At 39.1% G+C, this 21,329-nt stretch overlaps 1 protein-coding gene across 3 annotated transcripts in view; it reads right to left on the minus strand.

Moving 5' to 3' along the window:
- SLAIN1 (SLAIN motif family member 1) overlaps positions 1–21,329 on the minus strand; it is a 65,191-nt gene that overhangs the window by 11,211 nt on the left and 32,651 nt on the right. For 2 of the 3 annotated variants that reach the window (XM_080659628.1, XM_080659630.1), the window contains exons 3-5: positions 9,446–9,595; positions 8,337–8,486; positions 5,391–5,732 (exon numbers count right to left, since the gene is read on the minus strand). In XM_080659628.1, coding sequence (XP_080515754.1) covers positions 5,391–5,732; positions 8,337–8,486; positions 9,446–9,595 — 642 coding nt within the window. The remainder of the gene's footprint in view (positions 1–5,390; positions 5,733–8,336; positions 8,487–9,445; positions 9,596–21,329) is intronic. The other variant, XM_080659629.1, reaches the window with a different exon arrangement.

A 21,329-nucleotide genomic window follows, 5' to 3' on the forward strand; every position in this document is an offset into this window, starting at 1 on the left:
TCTATCTATACTAATAAAAGGGTAACATGCTAATTAGACCGGGAGACCTTCCAGAGGTTCTTCCAGACAAAGCCATGGTGGCAGGGCCGAGGCAGAGGCGGTTAGAGGCAATCAGGCCAGGAGGGGAGGGCAGTTGGGGGTGATCAGGCTGGCAAGGGGGGGGGCAGTTGAGGACAAGAAGGCCAGCAGGCAGAGTGGTTAGGGCAATCAAGCAGGCAGGCAGGTGAGCAGTTAGGAGCCAGTGGTCCCAGGTTGCGAGAGGGATGTCCCCCAAGGGGTCCCAGATTGGAGAGGGTGCAGGCCAGGCTGAGGAACACCCCTGCCCCCTGTGCATGAATTTTGTGCACCGGACCTCTAGTAGCCTATAATAATCCATACACAACAATTTTCAGGCCTCTCAAGAATGTCTTCATAATCTTTTCCTCCTAAAACACACAATCCAATCAAGGCTCACACATTAGACTTGATCCTTATGCCTGTTATCTCTGTTAATACAGATGTATCAATATTTAAAACCTATCTTTACTCATTTAAGTATCAAGTCAGTTTCACAAAGACTTAAATCTGAAATACACTCTTAAAAATAAAGGCTGTCAAGTGTAAATATTTAAAACATTACTCTTTTAGAACTAAGCTGTGATCTCCAAGTTGTGTCTGGGACCATCTGGAAATGAAGGTACCTTTTCCTGTCAAACAATGTGGAATATATTAGTGGCCATGTTTACTTTTGTTACCGACTGACGGGGACCATTTGCCTGCACACATCAAAGCCCAATAAAATATGAACAAGAGATGCAGCCAAGAAAGTAAGAATTTGCCCTGGCTGGGTAGCTCAGTTGGTTAGAGCATTGTCTCGATATGCCAAGGCTGTAGGTTCAATCCCGGGTAAGGGGACTTGTAAGAATCAACCGCTTGATATCTGGTATTGAGATCCCACCTACTTTGTTCTTCTTTCTCAGGATTGCTGTGGCTATTCGGGGTCTTTTTTAATTCCAGATGAAGTTTTGGAGAATTCTTTCCAGGTCTGTGAAATATGCCGTTGGTATTTTAATGGGGAGTGCATTGAATCTATAGATTGCTTTGGGTAGTATGGACATTTTAATGATGTTGATTCTACTAATCCATGAACATGGTATGTTCTTCCATCTGTTTATGTCTTCTTCTATCCCTTTCTCAGTGTCCTGTAGTTTTCCGAGTACAGGTCTTTTATCTCCTTAGTTAAGTTTATTCCTAGGTATCTTAATTTTTTTGGTGCAATGGTAAATGGAATTTTTTAAAATCTCTCTTTCTGTAAGTTCACTATTGGTGTATAAAAATGCCATAGATTTCTTGGCATTAATTTTGTATCCTGCTACATTGCCGAATTCATTTATTAAATCTAATAATTTTTTTGATGGAGTCTTTAGGGTTTTCTATATACTGTATCATGTCATCTGCAAATATTAAAAAACTGTGGTACATCTATACAATGGAATACTATGCTGCTGTAAAAAAGAAGAAATTCTTACCATTTGTAACAGCATGGATGGAACTGGAGAGCATTATACTAAGCGAAATAAGCCAGTCAGAGAAAGATAAATATCACATGATCTCATTTGTAGAATATAATGAACAACATAAACTAATTAACAAAAACAGATCCAGAGACAGAGAAGCTTTGATCAGAACATCAAACCTCAGAGGGAAGATTGGGGAGGGTGGGGGTAAGGGGGAGACATCAACCAAAGGACTTGTATGTATGCATGTAAGCCTAACTAATGGACACAGACACCAGGGGGGGGTGAGGGCATGAGTGGGGGGTGGGAGGGCAATGGGGGGATAAAGACACATATGTAATACCTTAATCAATAAAGAAAACAAAAGAATCAACTGATGAATACGTAAATAAGTAGAACAAATCAATGCTTCTCTCTCTCTCTAGCTCATGCTCAAAGAGCTGGCTCCCAATGGCTTCCAGGAAATGGATTATACAGGGAAAATCATTAGTCATGGTGACTAATGGAGTTTGGGTTGTGGTTTCCACTGATGGGCTGGCACTAGGGTAGGGATAGTTGATCATTGCAACTGGTCCTGTCAGCCATGACATTGCTTCGTCTGGTTTCACAAGGATGCAGTCAGGGGGGTCATTCGGGAGCTGAAATACAACTAAATGTTATCTCTACTTTGACCAGAACTCTGTCCTTGTGGTCAACAGACCCGAGGCTTTGTTCCTAGGACTACTGAACGCTGACCAGAACCTCATAGTCCTGAGGGCTTAATGACTAAGCAAGGGAGAGGGAGGTGGGTGAGTCTGGGCACTAGGTGAGGCCAGTTTTTTGAAGAGAGTGAGAGAAAGTGAGAGATAGAGATACATCAATGTGAGAAACATCGATATACACCCTGGCCAGGGATTGAACCTGCAACCTAGGTATGTGCCCTGACTGGGAATTTAATTTGCAGTCTTTTGGTATGCTGGATGATGCTCCAACTAAATGAGCATTTTAATAATATTAATTATCCCTACCCATGACACAGGATATCTTCTATTTCTTTGTGTCTTCTTCAATTTTTTTCACCAAAGTCTTATAATTTTCAGCTCACAGATCTTTTCACCTCCTTTGTTAAAGTTACTCCTAAGTGTTTTATAGTTTTTGAATAGGGTTGGGTTTTTAATTTATTTTTCAGAAATTTTGTTGTTGCATATAGAAATGCAACTGATTCTGCATGTTGATTTTGTATCCTGAAACTTTATTTAATTTGTTGATTAGTTCTAACAGTTTTTTGGTGGAGTCTTTAGGATTTTCTAAATATTTTATCATACCATCTGCAAACTAAGACAGCTTTACTTCTTCCTTTTAAATAAGACTGCTTTTTATATCTTTATCTTACCTGATCATTCTGGCTGGGATTTCCACATTGAAAAGTAGTGGTCAGATTGGATGGGCACCCTTATCTTTTCCTGACCTTAGAGGAAAAGCTTTCAAACTTTCACTGTTGTGTATGATGTTAGCTATGGGTCTCTCATATATGGTCTTCATTATGTTGAGGTATATCCCTTCTATATCCTACTTGTTAAGAATTGTTCTATTATCATGAAAGAATGTTTTATTTTGTCAAATGCTTTTTATACAACTATTCAGATAATCATAGGATTTTTGTCTTTTATTCTATTAACTAGAGGCCCGGTGCACGAAATTCGTGCACGGGAGTGTGTGTCCCTTAGCCCAGCCTGCACCCTCTCCAATCTGGGACCCCTCGAGGGATGTCCGACTGCCCGTTTAGGCCCAATCCCGGTAAGTCAAAGGGAAAAAAATCAAAATAAAGGGCAGATGAAAGAAAATAAGTTTCCTGTGTGGTTACACTTTAATATTCAAGGAATCAAAAATAATGTTCTATCTTCACAAGAAACCAGCAATTTATCCTCAAGGACTAAGATGCAGCAGGAAGCTGAAGAAACAGACCAAGGCAAAATTTCACATGAGTTTTCTCACAGGAAAGGAGCAGCAAGACTCGCCACTCTACAATAAAGACTAAAGAACCAGGGGATAAAGAAAAGACTCGGTTGCCACCAAACAGTCAATGGGGTCCAGGGAGATCCTCCGGCTAAGAGTGATTACGTCAGCATGCTACCAATAACCCCTGCTGCGTCCTAGAAATTCTGCAAGATTTAGTCATGTTTCCTATCTGGTAAATTACTCTAAAAAGGCATACTTCAATCCTATGATCCCTAGAAATATTCCAACAACCTTTAAGAGCCATCTCTTTTGAGTCATGTAAGTGCTATAGAAGCAATAAATGTAAATAACACATTTCTGGTTTATTTTTGATTTTTTTTATGCATCAATGATTTAACAATTATTTTCTCCTATCTATATTATTTTGGTATTTTAGAAAAATATTTGATGGATTAGTTTCAAAGTTACTACTCTCATTTCACAATTGTGTTCCAATAATACTCGCTGGTAACACATGAAGGTTCTGATACTATATCCCATTTTCCTTTGTAGGAAGCCACGCACCTCCCACAGCCAGACTCCACTTTCCTAACAGGAGTCACACAGCACAGGTTCGGGGAAACCTAATCCTGCTCATAATGGGGTTTAACGTAAGTCAAAACTCCTTTTCCAAGGTGAGACAATGATCCCATTCGACAGTACTAATCAAGATACAGAGCCAGCATCTGCTTGACAACTAGGATATGATGATCTCAGACACTTGACAAAAAAATCTTCAGAGAAACAATGCAAGGTGCCCTCCCCCTCAATTGTAAAATAAGGCTATGACTTTCATTAAGCATATGGCATATACTGTCTTTCTGATATGATGAGCTTTTATAAACTAGGCACTATGACGCTCTTTAGCTGCCACTGTTTTCTTTTAAATCTGAAGGTACAAAACAGAGAAATTATGACTAATATTTTCCAATTATCTCTTAATTAGCATTAATGACACAAGTACACAGAAAGAAAAAGTAAGAAGTAAAAACATGGTAACAGATGACCACAAATATAATTTGTATTTGGCTTTGCAATATTATAAAATTACCTGCTCGAGCACTTCTGGCTTCAGCTTTGAGAAACGGTGATTTATAATTAAATGCTATACCTGTATAAACATGGTTTGTTTCTCCATTGTATGTGGACCTGCGTGTGAGTGATCATTAGTAAAAAAACATACCAGGCTTAGAACATTACAGTTGTTCTCCCTATAATTTGTTGGAAGTCAAGGAGTGTAACTCCTGAGAGTGGAGAAGGAAGACAAATGAAGAGGCAGACAGAAAACCACACAAGAGAATGACACATATTCCAACCCACCACATTCACATTAGGGCTAATCAGCTTCCACTACCATGCCTAAGATCAGCCTCCATTTTCCTACTGCTCCACAGGTCCTAATTCTAGATGTCAGGATCGGAGGGAAAGACATATCCCAACTTCCCCGTAACCTGGATGTGACAAGCAGCATTCTCTCCAAGCATCATCATGCACTAACCATCCACCACTCTGTGCTAGGAACAGGCAGGAAGAGGCTGGAGGTTGTGGGAAAGGTGAGGAAGGGTAACTCAGTGCCTCGGGCTCCATGGAGATCCACTACGAGCTCCTCAACTGGCACAACCCTGCCCATCCCACAGCTGAACTGGCAACAGCAAAAAAGATGCTCCCATTTATGGCCCATTCTGTGCCAGCTACATTGCGGTGGTGTTCTTGAAGCTCTAGGTCTATAAATCTGGGTCATGTAATCAGAAGCCGGTCAATTACAGATTCTAATTTAGACCAAACTGATAAGGTCTTGATCATGTACTTAATAAATCTGGGAAATGTTTACCTACTATTTACAAGTTGACTTTAAAACCATTGACTTTAAAACCGTTTCTTCAGCCCACCACATACCAAAAGGGCATCATAACCTACCTCCATTGGTCCTATTTGGTTGCTGATCTGGAGTTTGGGCTTGAGGTGAGTAACACTGTTGCTGCTGGTAACTATTTGAAGGGAAATACTGGGAACTGGGGCTCCTCCTACATTCCCGAATGCTGGAGAAAGTCTGTGAATGGGGGATTCCTCTTTGGAAAGGTGAACATCTTGGAAGACGGGGCTGAGGTGGTGGCAAATGGTCAAATTCTTCCTCATCCTCTAAACTGAATCGATCATATTCTTGATCACTACATGTCCCTTTCTTTCCTGAACTCAATGACACACTGGAACTGTGTCTTGACACGGATGCTGACGTGGAAGCATAATCTTGCCTGAGACCTAAAAAATAATAAGAAATAGTATTATCATTAGAGACATTTCAATCTAGCAAAAATTAATTTCAAATATTAGAGGAAATTTTGTGCCAAATGATTCAGAGACCCATTATCTTGTTCTTAGTTTATTAAAATACTAGAGGCCCAATGCACAAAATTAGTGCACAGGGATGGGGGTGTGTCCCTCAGCCCAGCCTGAGCCCTCTCGCAATCCGGGACCCCTCAGGAGAAGTCTGACTGCCGGTTTAGGCCTGATTGGGCCTAAACCGGCAGTCGGACATGCCTCTCGCAATCCCTGGCTCCTAATTGCCCGCCTGCTCGCTCCTTACTGCTTGGCTTGCTGCTCCTTAGTGCTGCCGCAGAGGCGGGAGAGGCTCCTGCCACCAGCGCTGCGCTCACCAGCTGTGAGCCCAGCTTCTGGCTGAGCAGCTCACCAGCTGTGGGAGCACACTGACCACCAGGGGCAGCTCCTGCATTGAGCATCTGCCCTCTGGTGGTCAGTGTGCATCACAGTGACCAGTCGTTCTCGTCATTCTGCCGTAACAGTCACTGGGCTTTTATTATATTAGATTAGACCAGTGGTCGGCAAACTCATTAGTCAGCAGAGCCAAATATCAACAGTACAATGATTGAAATTTCTTTTGAGAGCCACATTTTTTAAACTTAAACTTCTTCTAACGCCACTTCTTCAAAATAGACTCGCCTAAGCCGTGGAATTTTGTGGAAGAGCCACACTCAAGGGGCCAAAGAGCCACATGTGGCTCGTGAGCCGCTGTTTGCCAACCACTGGATTAGACTATTCTGTTTTGCAAAAAGATTGCCACAATTGCAGTGAAAATTAAATTTAGTACCTACTGCTATAATTTATCAATCAATGTCTGTCAATTTCCCCAAATGATCCCTTCTGAACTCCAGAGATACTTAGAAAGGCTGCTTAGGAAATAGTATTCATCATCATTATAAATTGTTTGCTATGAGTTAGGAAATTAATCAAATCTTTGCCCAAGCAGGAACTCTTCCTGCTCCCCACCCCAACTCTCAAATCAGTGCAAAGTTCAAAACCTGTGGTACAAGAATGTATTTTCTAACAAGGTCTCCTCTCGTTCGTTCTTTTGTTCTTTTTCGAAGCACAGTGACATTTCAATATCGCAATGGTTTGGGGTCATCCGATAGCTATCTAAAAACAGTGAACTTAAGTTTCTTAACTTCTGAAGACTGACATCTAATCTTTTAGCCATATAGACATAGAAAGAGTTAGTGTTAGTTTACTGTTACTAAATAATGACCAAAAAAATCACTTTTTCCTCAAAATGTATCTTATTAAATTCTGCATAAGCATTATCATGTTTCCCATAGTAGCCTTGAATAATTCTGAAACCAGGAAACTGTTACGCTTAAATGATAGTTGACTGTTTCTACTTATGTTGACCTGAAAAGGTAACTGCAAAACAAGCCTAGCCAGGTTCTGTGATCTACGTTGTATTGTGCCTTTTTCTGCCATCAATATCCTTGAAGTGTTCACTCCCAGATTATTTATTGTAACTTGATTGCAGAACCAGGGACAAATTGTCCCATTTCCAATGATCTCCTCTTCCATAATTATTTATTCTGAAAAGTATACCAAATGCATTTAACTGATTTTTTTATTGATAACTATAGACTCACATGAAGTTCTAAAGAAGTAAGACAGGGTTCTCTTGCCACTATGCCCACTTATCCCTATGGTAACATTTTGCAAAATTATAGAATAACATGATAACCAAAACACCGGCAGTGACACAAACCCATCTTAGGTGTTTCTGGTTCTACTCTCTCTGTATATGTTAGTATTAAGTTTTCTACAATTTTATCACCTGTAGGATCAAGTGCCTACCACCAGTGTCAAAATACTGAACAAACAGTTCCAAAACCCCCCAGAAATCCCTTGTGTTGCCCTTTAATAACCACATCCACCTTCCTGATGAGATCCTACACCATACCCCTAACCCTAGTGACCACTAAACTGCTCACTTCTAAGATTTTTGTCATTCCAAAATGTTATATAAATGGAACTATATAGTATACAACCTCTTGGAATGACTTTTTTCTCACTGAATGTAATTTCCTGGAGATTGATCCATGACGGTGCATGAATCAATGGTTCATTCATTTTTATTGGTGAGTAGTGCTCCAGGACATGCAGGTACCACTGTCTGATTAACCATTCCCCTACTGAGACATCTGAGTTCATTCCAGGTGTTGGCTTTTACAAACAGCTGCTGCGAATATTCAGTACAGGTTTTTGTGTGAACACAAATTCCCACTGCTAGGCCTGCCTTGTGGAAATCATGGGTTTGGTTCTAAAGAAGCTGTCAAACTGTTTCCACAGTGGCCATCCCAGCAATGGTCTTTGTGTCAGTGCATTTTGGTCAGAACATGTCCTAACACCTTACGATGCTCATGAGAATGTGAGAAGCATGAACTGCTCCATCTACAAAGCAGGGCAGTATGAGAGAAAGGACCTAAGTGTTTGCCCATTACCCGGGAAGAAATACCTGAAAACTCCCATGCCCTCACAGTTCAAGGAGAAGCCCCTAGTTTAAAATGTGTTCTGGTCTAAAAAACATACTTTCTTCTTGCAGACGAGCCATGATCTGCACGTCAGTGAGGTCCTGCAGCTTGTACCCCATGGAGATGGAGTCGTCCTCCAGTTCTGAAGTGCTCAGCTCACTGTCTATAGACGACTGGGGACTGAGAGGGGAGCCCCTGGAGGTGTAACCTAAAAACAAAGGATGTAGGTTTATCATTTAGACTAAAGAACTGATATCTATTTGTGCTTTATAATTCATGTTATCGACAATCTCCAGTTTCTGCCCTGTTTACATGTCACCAAAAAGCGACCAGGAAGAGAGATCTCCTGTTGTGTTTTTTTTTACCACAATAAGAGAGGAAATCATTAATGCTAAAATCTGAATCCCATTAGATAAGCATATATCTAAATGCATTGCATAAGTACATATCCATATTCACTTTAATAATCAGATATGCTTGTCTCGGTAGTAATTATGTATTTTAAAATTAACATTTAACCCGGTCCATTTTTTAAACAGTTACAAACAATAGTGTTACAAATAAGTAAGAATATCACATATAAAAAGCGCACATCCATACATAGAAACATCTATGAAACCTGTGAAATTGAGTGTAGAGCAGTCAGGAGACTGGTAGTCACTCATGAGCGTGAAAAAGCAATGGCTCGAGATAAGAGAACAAGGAAGACAGGACCCAAAGGGAAGAAGCTGCAGGAATGGAATCTTCATCTCATAAAGAGCAACTATGTCTATTTTCTATGTAGCCCTGGCTGCATAAAAAGCTACAATAAAAAGCTAAAAATTTTTAAAAGAACAAGATATAAATCCTTATATTCTTGAATCTTAATAAAAAGTACTGAATTGTTTGACATTTCATTTTAAAAGCACTTGGAAACACGTTAACTATATACATATACTGCTGACAATGAGGGCACACCGACCGCCGACCACACACAACTGAGAGCAGATTAATGGTGCTAAAGTACAAATTATCATTAGTCTTTTTCATATCCAAAGTAAATGTGCAGCAAAACTCTCCATGTGATAAGATTACCCTCAAGCTTTTCAACGAAAGATGGATATTTAAGCTGTGTTTAGTAACTAAGGACAAGAAAGCAAGCAGCTAGTTGAGAAGTTGAAGTATTACCTGTTCTTTCAGGTGTTAGTATTGCTTTATTTGAGGTTTTAGAGAAGCTGGGAGTATTAATGCCATTGCTATAAGGGCTGAGTCTTGCAACAGGACTATAAGGAAAAGCCAGGGAGACATTTGAAGAGAAGAGACTCCGCCATCGGCTGGCTGTCACAGAAGCAGAAATAAACAGAAGCAGTTAGCAATATGGAAGCAGAATGTGACTTGTCAGAGGAAGGAAGGGAAGAGGTTAAAAAAAAATGAAAAGACAAAAAAGCAACTTTTCATTAGAATAAGTTAACTGACTTCTATTTATCTAAGGCAGTGGTCGGCAAACTGCAGCTCGCGAGCCACATGCGGCTCTTTGGTCCCTTGAGTGTGGCTCTTCCACAAAATACCACGGCCTGGGCGAGTCTATTTTGAAGAAGTGGCGTTAGAAGAAGTTTAAGTTTAAAAAATGTGGCTCTCAAAAGAAATTTCAATCACTGTAGTGTTGATATTTGGCTCTGTTGACTAATGAGTTTGCCGACCACTGATCTAAGGGAAAAATACGTTTTAAAAAAAGGCAATTGGTGAATGAGGGTCACATTTATACCTCCTTTAAGAAGAAGTAAATCAGTCTCACCTTCATTAAGCCAACATGCCCATATAACAAGAAAAATTAGTTTTGGAAAACTCAAAGAAACTTACCATCTTTACAAACTGTAGGAAATGTTCTTAATATTAACCATACACAGTCTTATGTTTTTCCTAAGGTTAATATTTCAACCCATTTAATATCAGAAAATGTTGATAACATTTTTTATAAAAACTTATTAAATTATGGAAGAAACTTGAAGTGACTCTTGTGTTTCTAAATGGCCTTGATTCAAACAAGACTTACGCAAAAGTGATACAAAAATCACAGAAGGGTACATACAGCAAAATTTAATGACTGCTAGTTTTCATGGCAAGTATGGAGACTAATTGGTGATCCATTGGATTTTTCCTTTTTATAAAAATATTTCCCAAATTTCCATATTGAACATATACTATTCCTATAACATCTAAAGGTAGAATTATATACATTACTTTAATACTATAAAATAAGGAACAAAAAGGATTTTACCTGCAATGGTTAGATTACCTAATGCTTACATTATCTCACCTGGCTAATTAGTGTGTTTCCCTCCTCCCAAATTACCAAGCCCTTGTTATTTCTAAGTGCTTGGGATCATGAAAAATACCCCAAACTGTAAAATTTGAATAAGTCACATGAAACATCACTTCTTCTCCCTTCAAGGAATACAAATTACTGCACTAGTCAAAATCCATTTTCCTAAAAAGCAACCATTTAGACACGTACACAAGCAGAATGAGAAAAATAAATTAAAAAATATAAATTTGGTTAAACTTCACCTTTAGGCAAGGAAGAGGTTTATATTTGCTGGAAATTTGACAAAACTTGAAAAACATACAAAAAGGAACCATGGGAATTAGTTTGTCAAGAAAATAATCAGCTCCAAAATTGGGGTCTTTGCAATGAAGACCCTTGCAAAAATATCACCAAGGTTATTTTTTAAAAGAGCAAAATGTTTCCTTTTATTTCAGCATTTCAGCAAGCACTGTTGAGATTTAAATACAACAAATACATAAAAAAATATCTTTTCCTCATGTAGGTGAAAGAACTAGGCAAGAAAGTGTCTACATTCACTGTGATTATGCTTTCAGAATTCGTAAGTGTCATGGAGGGGACACTACCTGAAGCCTGGTTCCTAATTGACACCAAACATGTCACGTATCCAACACGTAATTAACTGTGCTTAAGCAGCCCTTCTTAAGCTGAGCCAGAGCAGAGATGTGCGGAGTGGGCACTCCCAGCTCCTTACCTTCTGGGTATGTAAACTTGATCCCAAAATACACTGAAAAATAGGGGTTAATATGCAACACACACTTGGTAGCTGTTCTCACGGCTTCAATCTCCATTTCTCGAAGTTTCTCATTAAAAATTCCATGTTAAAAGAAATCAATAGTTCTTTGTGACTGCTAACTTGCTGAACAGATAATGTTATTTTATACCAGTCTGATCACTCGCCAGGCAAATTACAGTGACCGTGTGTTGTCACCCACAGATGCAGACAACATCGCATCCCAAGTAAACAGCATTCATCGCTCTGCACAGTAACCACTGTGACCAGCCTCCCAGCACAATGGCGCAATGATTGTGACTATGATGACAGCAAGAGCCCAACCAAGCACACAATTAGCATCTATTGCAAGAGAGAATGCCGTGCCTTGTCCTTTGGCACGGAGGCTTTTAAGAAGAGTGAGGAGCATTATTGCGGAGGCAAGCTAAGAAAGCAACCATGCTACATTAGTGCCCATGGTTACGGTGGAGAAGTGGAGAAGGAAGTGGAAACCAGCACGTCCTACGTCTTCTTCTCTATGTAGCTGAAGAATTGTAACAGGAAGCATTTTTATAGAAAATAAAACAAAAAGAACTTTTCATAGGGCAATTATGTTTTCCAATAAATTAATTTTTTTATATAAGCACATTAAAATGTTTGAGAGGTCCAATGATGTTCAAAAGTATGCTAAGAAAGACTTTACTACAGGAGAAAATGGGTGATAAACTTCTAAACAGCAGTATTTTCCTATACTCCTACACCAAAGTTCTAGCTATGGTCAAAGGGCTTCTCATATTTGGAGGGGGCGTGACTATGTATTTTTCATTTACTTGCAACCCCTGGAATGGCAGAGAGTTGGGCCCAAACATAAGGATATAAATTTCATATCACACTTGGCAAGGTTTTCTTTCCCAAATGCCTTAAGTTAAACTGCCTCTCAGAACACTACTTTCTCTACAGTTGCACTGCAACTTCCCGAAGACTCTCGCCACCTCTCACCACCCCTCACCAGGTTACTGCAACCCTGTTCCTCAATGAACTCTCAGCCACAGCACTGCCCTCACCAAGACTGTCTGAACATCACTACCAAAGCTGTGCTAGTCATATATTATTTTTTAATTCTTAATCTTTATTGCTGAAGTATTACAAATGTCCCTCTTTCCCTCCCTCATTGCCCCATCCACCCGGCTCCTGTCCCACCCCAGGCCTTCACCACACTATTGTCTGTGGCCATGGTTTATGCAGGTAAGTTCTTTGGTTAATCTCTTCCAGCCCTCCCTCCTCCTTTCCCTCTGAGATTTGTCAGTCTCATCCATGCTTCCATGTCTCTGGATTTATTTTGTTCATCATTTTATTTTGTTTATTAGATCCCACATATCCTATATAATAAAAGGCTAATATGCACATCAACTGAACAGCAGAACAACAGGTTGCTATGATGCATATTGACTAACAAGGGGCAGACGCTCAGCACAGAAGCTGCCCCCTGGTGGTCAGTGCAGTCCCACAGGGGGAGCACCGCTCAGCCAGAAGCCGGGCTCACGGCTGGCAAGTGTAGCAGCGGTGGTGGGAGCCTCTCCCGCCTCTGCATCAGTGCTAAGGATGTCCAACTGATGGCTTAGGCCCACTCTTAGGTCGGACATCCCCCGAGGGCTCCAGGACTGTGAGAGGGCACCGGCCAGGCTGAGGAACCCTCCCACCCCCAAGTGCACGAATTTCGTGCACTGGGCCTCTAGCAGTGTGATACTTGTCTTTCTCTGCCTGGCTTATTTCACTTAGCATAATACTCTCCAGGTCCCTCCATGCTGCCTCAAAGGGTAAGAGATCCTTCTTTTCTACAGCTGCATAGTATTCCATTGTGTAAATGTACATATCTTTTGTATCCACTTACCTACTGAGGGGCACTTGGATTGTTTCCAAATCTCCGCTATTGTAAATAACACTGCTATGAACATAGGGGTGCATATATTCTTTCTGACCGGTGTTTCTGATTCTATTCTTTTAACTCTTACTTTCTTCCATTAAGTACTACAGTGACTCCAGAATATGTTAGAATGTTGCTTTATTTTTTAACTTTTAGGTTGATGTAGTACTGACTTTTGATAAGATTTTCATTCGATCAGTTATTTTTCCTTGTATTTGTATTATATACTGCTTTCTTATGTTTGATGTTGACTACCTGCAGGAACTACACAACAAAAACTTAAATATTTATTGTATTCACTACAAGTCTAGGCAAAGATGATCAAGACATGGTAGGAATGTCATTGCTTCTTAAAATGTTTTTTTTTTTTTGTGTGTGTGTGTGTGTGAGAGAGAGAGTGTGGCCAAAAGAATAATTTTCAGTGTGGAGAATTAAAGAAATTTAGATTCTTTCTTAAACGAATCATGTCACCTGGCCTTTGTGACTTTTCATCACTTGATAGTATCATTACTGGAGCATTTTATCAAGTCCATTTTGGAAGGTACTACTTTGTTTAATGATGTACAAAAATAACTACATAGATATGTTATTTTTCAGGCCAGGCAATTTTGAAGATGTATAGACAAGGTACTGCAGATCATCTCAGTGGCACTCTAATCTACTGCCATGTATTTCATGTCCACCTTTAGAGTGTTTCTGAAACTTCCTTGTTAAGAATTATACTCATATATGCATAACCCATGGACACAGACAATAGGGTAGTGAAGGCCTGGGGTGGGAAGGGGGGGCTAGAAAGGGTCAATGGCGGGAAAAGGGGACATATGTAATACTTTCAACAATAAATATTTAAAATAAATAAAAAGTTCAAAAGATGTAAAAAAAATTATACTCATATAGTTTAAGCTTTCTAACATTGTCTCCCTTGCCTAATGAGCATTTCCTATTAAGATAAATGTTGTAAATCACTAAGGTGTGCAATTGTCAAGATTTTGAACACATCCCACATTTATTGATTGTATACTGTGTGCCAGACATTGTGTCTGTTAGGTACTGAACTAGCTGTTTCTACTGTGAGAAGAAAAAGTGAAAACAACTGACTCCAGAATATGTTAGAATGTTGCTTTATTTTTTAACTTTTAGGTTGATGTAGTACTGACTTTTGATAAGATTTTCATTCGATCAGTTATTTTTCCTTGTATTTGTATTATATACTGCTTTCTTATGTTTGATGTTGACTACCTGCAGGAACTACACAACAAAAACTTAAATATTTATTGTATTCACTACAAGTCTAGGCAAAGATGATCAAGACATGGTAGGAATGTCATTGCTTCTTAAAATGTTTTTTTTTGTGTGTGTGTGTGTGAGAGAGAGAGAGAGAGTGGCCAAAAGAATAATTTTCAGTGTGGAGAATTAAAGAAATTTAGATTCTTTCTTAAACGAATCATGTCACCTGGCCTTTGTGACTTTTCATCACTTGATAGTATCATTACTGGAGCATTTTATCAAGTCCATTTTGGAAGGTACTACTTTGTTTAATGATGTACAAAAATAACTACATAGATATGTTATTTTTCAGGCCAGGCAATTTTGAAGATGTATAGACAATAAATTAATAGACCTTTAGACACTCCCAGCAAATGTTTTCTGTAAAGGGGCAGCTAGTAAATATTTCAGGTTTGCTGGCCACATAGTCTCTGGTGCAACCACTCAACTCTGCCACCACAGCATTACAGCAACCGCAGACAATCCAGAAATGAAGGAACATGGCTATGCTCCAGTAAAGCTTTAGTTATATAGAATGAGAGCTGAATTTCATAAAAAGTATGAGCCATGAAATATTCTTTTGATTTTGTTTTCAACCACTTAATAATGTGAAAGGGGCCATACAAGAATGGGCAGAAGGCCAGATATGGCTGCAGTTTGCCAACCCTTGACTAACATACAGGCCAATTTTATGACATTCACTCTGAAACATGCACAGGATTAGAATTTTAGTGCAAGGGTCTATGTCAGGTGTCGAGACATTACAATGATGGCCGATAGCATACTTCTTTACTGCAATTTTTCATAACATTCTTGTAATAAAAGACCAAGAAGAGACCCTAGATTGAGAATGCAGATAACCAGAGCTCCACTCTCCATCCTGCCACATACTGGTTCTGAAAGTTGGAGCTTGACAAGGTAGGAACTTAGTGTTGAAGTGTTCTCATTTGAAAAAAGGTGTTTGTCAGAGGATAATAAGCAAGCCTGTGGTTAATATTAAGACAAGTTTGCAGCATGCCTTCTCAAACTATAAAGCAGTTTTTAAAAACTACTTAAAAGTTACAGCAAGTTGTAGCAAAAATCCTATATAATAAAACCCCTAATATGCAAATCAACCGGGTGCTATGATGCGCACTGACCACCAGGGGACAGACGCTCAACGCAGGAGCTGCCCCCTGGTGGTCAGAGCACTCCCACAGGGGGAGCACCACTCAGCCAGAAGCCGGGCTCACAGCTGGCGAGCTCAGTGGTGGTGGCAGGAGCCTCTCCCACCTCCATAGCAGCGCTAAGGACCCCATGGAGATCCCAGACTGCAAGAGGGTGCAGGCCCGGCTGAGGGACACCCCCCCCCTCCCCAAGTGCACGAATGTCGTGCATCGGGCCTCTAGTATTCTATAAATACTGAGGAGAAATGTTCTAGAAGCTAGGTGGGAAAAAGAGTGCAGACATTTTCCACACTTTCACTTCTCCTAATTCTTAGGTAGCTTAACCTGTCCTCTCAAAATAAAATGCGCATGCTTTTTCTATTATATCTTTTTTCCAATTATAGTTGACCTGCAATATTAGTTTCAGGTGTACATCATAGTGGTTAGACGTTTATATAATTTACAAAGTGAGTCCCCCAATAAATCTGCTACCCACCTGACACCATACATAGTTATTACAATATTATTGACTATATTCCCTATGTGTTTTTTACATACCCAGGACTATTTTTATAATGGGCAATTTGTACTTCTTAATCCCATCACCTTTTTCACCCAGCCTATCAACCCCCTCCTATCTGGCAACCATCAGTTTGTTCTCTGTATCTGAGTTTGTTTCTGTTTTATTTGTTTATTTTATTCTTTAGATTATACATATAGGTGAAATCATATGGTTTTGCTTCTCTCTGACTTATTTCACTTAGCATGATACCCTCTAGGTCCATCCATGTAGTCACAAATGTTAAGACTTCATTCTTTTTTATGGCTGGGTAATATTCCATTGTACATATGTACCACATGTCTATTGATGGGCACTTAGGTTACTTCCACATCTTGCATATTGTAAATAATGTTGCAATGAACACAAGGGTACATATATCTTATCTAGACTTAGTCTTTCCTCAGATGTTACCAACTCAGTGGCAAACTAAGAAGCCTTAATTTTCAACAATTAATCAAATTAGGTCAACTGTTCTCACTTATTTATCTCAGAGGAAACAAATGTCCCAAATGCCACATTTTTCAGAAATAAGGTTTCTTCAAAACCACAGACCAAGTTCATACCTTTGCCTCTTTACCAGAGTCCCGGAAAGTAAGGGAAAAGGAAGCAAGGAGAAAGTAACAAACCTTCAATTCTTCTGCTTTTATTTTCCCTTTGTACAACAGGTAGGCAGCCCTCAATTCTAATTCAAACAATTACAGGAATTTAACTACATGGCCCTTTACTAACACTAATTACAGAATGCTCTGAGATCAGTGAAGAATGGGAGACATCAACTCTTTTAATACTTTTTCTTCTCCCTTATACAGGCAGGAAGTTTCATGCAGACACAGCATTTTAACCTAAACACACAATCCAGCAGGGCAGGAAGACTTGAATTTTCACAACTAGCCTTCTAGTATAAACTTCCTAGGTGGTCATATTACATCTTTACATACCTAGATCCTACAGAAACGCCTGGCCCATAGGTGCACTCAGATGTTTGGGCTAAGCTTCAACAAAGCAAAGACAGTATTTTACTGGTTCATTTCTATCAACTCTGCAGACTGAGGTACAAGTTCTCTGGAGAGGCTACATGTTTACTTTAAGTAAGCATGACTGACTTGGCTCCAAGCTGAGCAAGCCCCCTGGCATAGTAACATATGGCTTGCAGCTTATCTGATCCACTATTTTTATGGGGTAAACTTGAGTGGCATTAATTTCCCCATGACCTGATAAATAAGCATATGGGATCTAGAAGTCCGATTATTTGGAAACAGGTGTTCATAGTGTCCTCTCTCAGGCATACACAAAGAGGATTTAACTATTATGCATTTGCCAGTGTATTCATATAAGCAGAAGTAAACGATGCTCCTAATTGGTATACTTAGGGAGTATTTAATTAGGGTAAGTTAGTCATAACCCCCAAGTCTCTCAATCTTCAAATTATAACTAGAAAAATCTACTGTATTAATTTGAATATTTTCCCACAATTTTAGCTCATTCAATCTATGATGACCAATGTAATGATTTAAAATTAGTAACCATGATATATATCTATGTATAACCCAAAACACTGCAGGTACTCAAGATTTCAATTTCCAATTTCATTAAAAATGTAATAATTTACAAAAATATGACTTCTACCACCTTTAAGAAATATCTAGCAAAAGAGTTCATATATACATTTAAATAATACCTAGAACTAATCAAGAAAGTCACTTTCAACATTAGAATGAAGTTTTAAAATATATTAAGTTTGAGAGTAATTAAGGGATTATATACCTACAATGACTGGCAGATAAATGTTTAGTATATTTGGTCAATGAGAGTTACAAAATTTCACTACAAAGAGCATTGCTTAATAGCACTTAATCCCTAGGAATCAGATTTTTAGAATAGTTCTTAATCTGAATTTAATAGGTCAAGTGTTTCTTAGGTCTTAACAGTTAAAGCAATCTCATTGGTTAAAGTATACAGTCATCATAATTAAAGCGTCAAATCTCTTCTGCTCAAATCTTAACCAAGACCTCATGTCAAATGTTCGTCTCTCACTGCCACTACTGGATCCTTCTGTGGGTCTTCTCCAACCAGGACATAGTCTGAGAACAAAGCTGAAAAGTGAGGGTTGGAAAGAGGAAATTCTATGGCTGTCAACTATTTCCACTGAATTGCTGGTCAAAATGAAGAGGAGCTTTAAGCACACACGGACCAAATACAGTGGTATCCAGGACCAGAGTGATCTCTACGGCTTCACAGATCATCACCAGACTTCCCACCTGCAGTTAAAAAGGGGGATTTTTTTTTTAATTTAACTTTAGTAGTAATTACACTTCAAAGGCTTGTTTAAAAATTCCCTTTTATAGGAGCCATTTTCTCCTTAGGCCTGACTGCTCAGGCTTAAATCAGATTTAAGGACAGTGAAAATAGCCACAGAATGTGACAAGAGGGTCTGTGTGAAAGTAGTAACTTAACCTGAAAAGAACAAGGGGAAAGAGTGACCTAATAATCTGTCAAGGATGTGATGCTGTCATGCAGATTCTAGACCGCTGCTTTCAACTGGACTACACCCGCAATGCAGGATGCGACAGCCAGCTAGAATAGCATCCAAGTTCTACCATGCCACACTGAAGTAAGTTAAGAAAGATGCTACAGAATCTAATTCTATGAAGGAACAGGCTAGATTATCTCCTGTCTCAAAGTAGTGGGTCCCTCCAACCCCTCAAAACTAAGGATAGACTAGATAACCAATAAGAGTCTCCTGACCTTGACTGTACAGTATAGAAGGAAACCCAAGCCCAGTAGGCTATTGGGATGAAGTTCCTGCATAGAAGAGTGATGTAAATGAAATGTGGACAATCCTTTCTATTCAGCACCTCCTGGGCTAACTACTCTCCTTTCAGTGAGGGACACAACACCTGTGGCTTATATCCCAGTGACAGAAAAGGCCTCTGACCCACTAAACTTGGGAGGTGGTGGACTGTAAACATAAATTTAAAAGTTTTGACAAACAAGACACATTTGGGAGGGGGGTCCCTAAAACTAACCACTTTCATTATTTTATTATAATACCTGCACATAGAAGAACATTAAAATATACATAAAAGTCCTGAACAGCCAGACCCACTTTCCAAGAGTTTTATCTTAGAACTGGGAGGCAATTATATAATTAGTGTTTATAGGAGTAACTTTAAGTAGACAAACCAATACCACCTTGTTGGTAGCCGACTCCCCACAGTGAAAAGGTTAGACATTTAACACACACACACTCTCTTACCTGCCACTTCCATCTCCAGATCTGACAGTTCTATTTTTACATTGTCGAGGTTTACTGCATTTTCATTCCATTCTATAGTTGTGATTAGGACAGCTGTAAAGTGATCATTAGATAGTAAACCACATAAATGTGGCTTTTCAGTGTTTTGATGTAATAAGTATCATTCACTGACAAACTAAATATTGTAAAAAAACCAAGGGAAAGAAATGCAACTGTTTGGCACTAGACCCTAACCACTAGGTGAAGTACAAGACAAGCCTACAGCTTCAACTCTTTCCTTATTTCCTCTTTATTGGCTTCTCCTGGGTCAGCTTGGTGGCCACTGTTCTCCAGATCTCAGGGGTTTTTTCCTTGTACTTTTCCATCATCACAATAGGGTGCACAAAGCAAAATTTTCTAAATCTTTGCAGAATCAAAATCCCCTTCCATTTGCTTCACAATTTAGGATTTATCTGGGTGCAAAATTATAGTTTGAAAATAACTTCCCTTCAAACTAAAGAAAATATTCATTTTTCGTCTACCATCCAATACTGCTTATGAAATGTTTGAGGCCTGTTACCACTGTAGATAACCTATCTTTCTTTGAACATTTTTAGGATTTTCTCTTTAACTTTAGAAAATCTGAAGTTCAACCAGCATATCTAGGTGCAGATATTTTTTCATCTACCCTAGTTCATACTGAGGACTTGCCTTGCTTCAGCTCAAGGAGTTTTTCTTTTGTTATTTATTGGTGCTTTCTTCCTCTCAACTATCTGCTTCTAAAACTATTTAAAAATTAGAGGTTCTGTATCTGTCCTCCATGTTCCCTAACTTCTCTTTTTTTGTCTTTCTTTTTGGGAAATCCCTTTGACTAATTCAGGTGAACAGCTTGGTTTTTAAGCCCTGTTCATTCTTTTTTTTAGTATTTCTAAGAAATTAAAAATGACTTAAAAGTGATTTGAGTGCTTATTTCCCCAGAAATCTGTTCTTGTTTTAAAAGTATATTACTGTCTTAAATATATGCATGTGAATTCCTCTCTGGTCCTAAGGTACTCATTTCCGACCAAGTCAGTTGCTCTGCTTATTTTTTCTTACTGTTAGTTTTCCCAAAAAGCAAGTAAGACTTAGTTACTGATTCATATTTATGAATAAAGACTAAATTCATCCTAGAGGTAACTAGGATGAGTTTCTTCTGCACCAATATAGGTATTACCCCAATGTGCCTCTAACTTAATAGAGAAAACTGGAAACAGGCACAATGTAAAGGATGAATTACTCCATAGCAAACTTTCCATATGGTGCTGGACATGCAACAGCAGAAATGGCTGAGGATCCTCACAACACAAAGTAAGGAGGTCTTCATCCTAGCGGTGGGCTGCTTTGGGAGTCCATCTGCTACTCCTCCCAGCTCCTGCTCAATGTAATGTGCACATCTGACGTTAGCTCGAGCTCTCCGTCTCAATGAGCAGTAGAAATCCCACACTTAGATTGCTCTACCTTTTTTAAAAACAGGTATCTTGTTTCATCCTGAAGACTACACATCCCCACCACTTGCAATCACCATCTGCAGCAAATGCTAGCAACTCCTACTGCCAGAAAATCCTGTTCCTGATCCAACATTCCTTATCTAAAAATGCTATAAAAATGGAAATCACAATCATACAGCATGTACTATACACATACATGCTTATGAAATGCACACACAACTGTAAATCCAAATTTCAAAAGACATGCTTTTACTTACACACACACACACACACACCCTGTTCTTTGAATTACAATCTTGCAGCTATAACAGTGGAAAAAAAATTAAACTCACAAATAGAAACTGACAACAGCTCCAAAACTCAAACACATGAAACTTGTTACTATATAAAAGTTTAA

Source organism: Plecotus auritus, assembly GCF_963455305.1.
Source record: "Plecotus auritus genome assembly, chromosome: 3".
NCBI classification, from domain to species: domain Eukaryota; kingdom Metazoa; phylum Chordata; class Mammalia; order Chiroptera; family Vespertilionidae; genus Plecotus; species Plecotus auritus.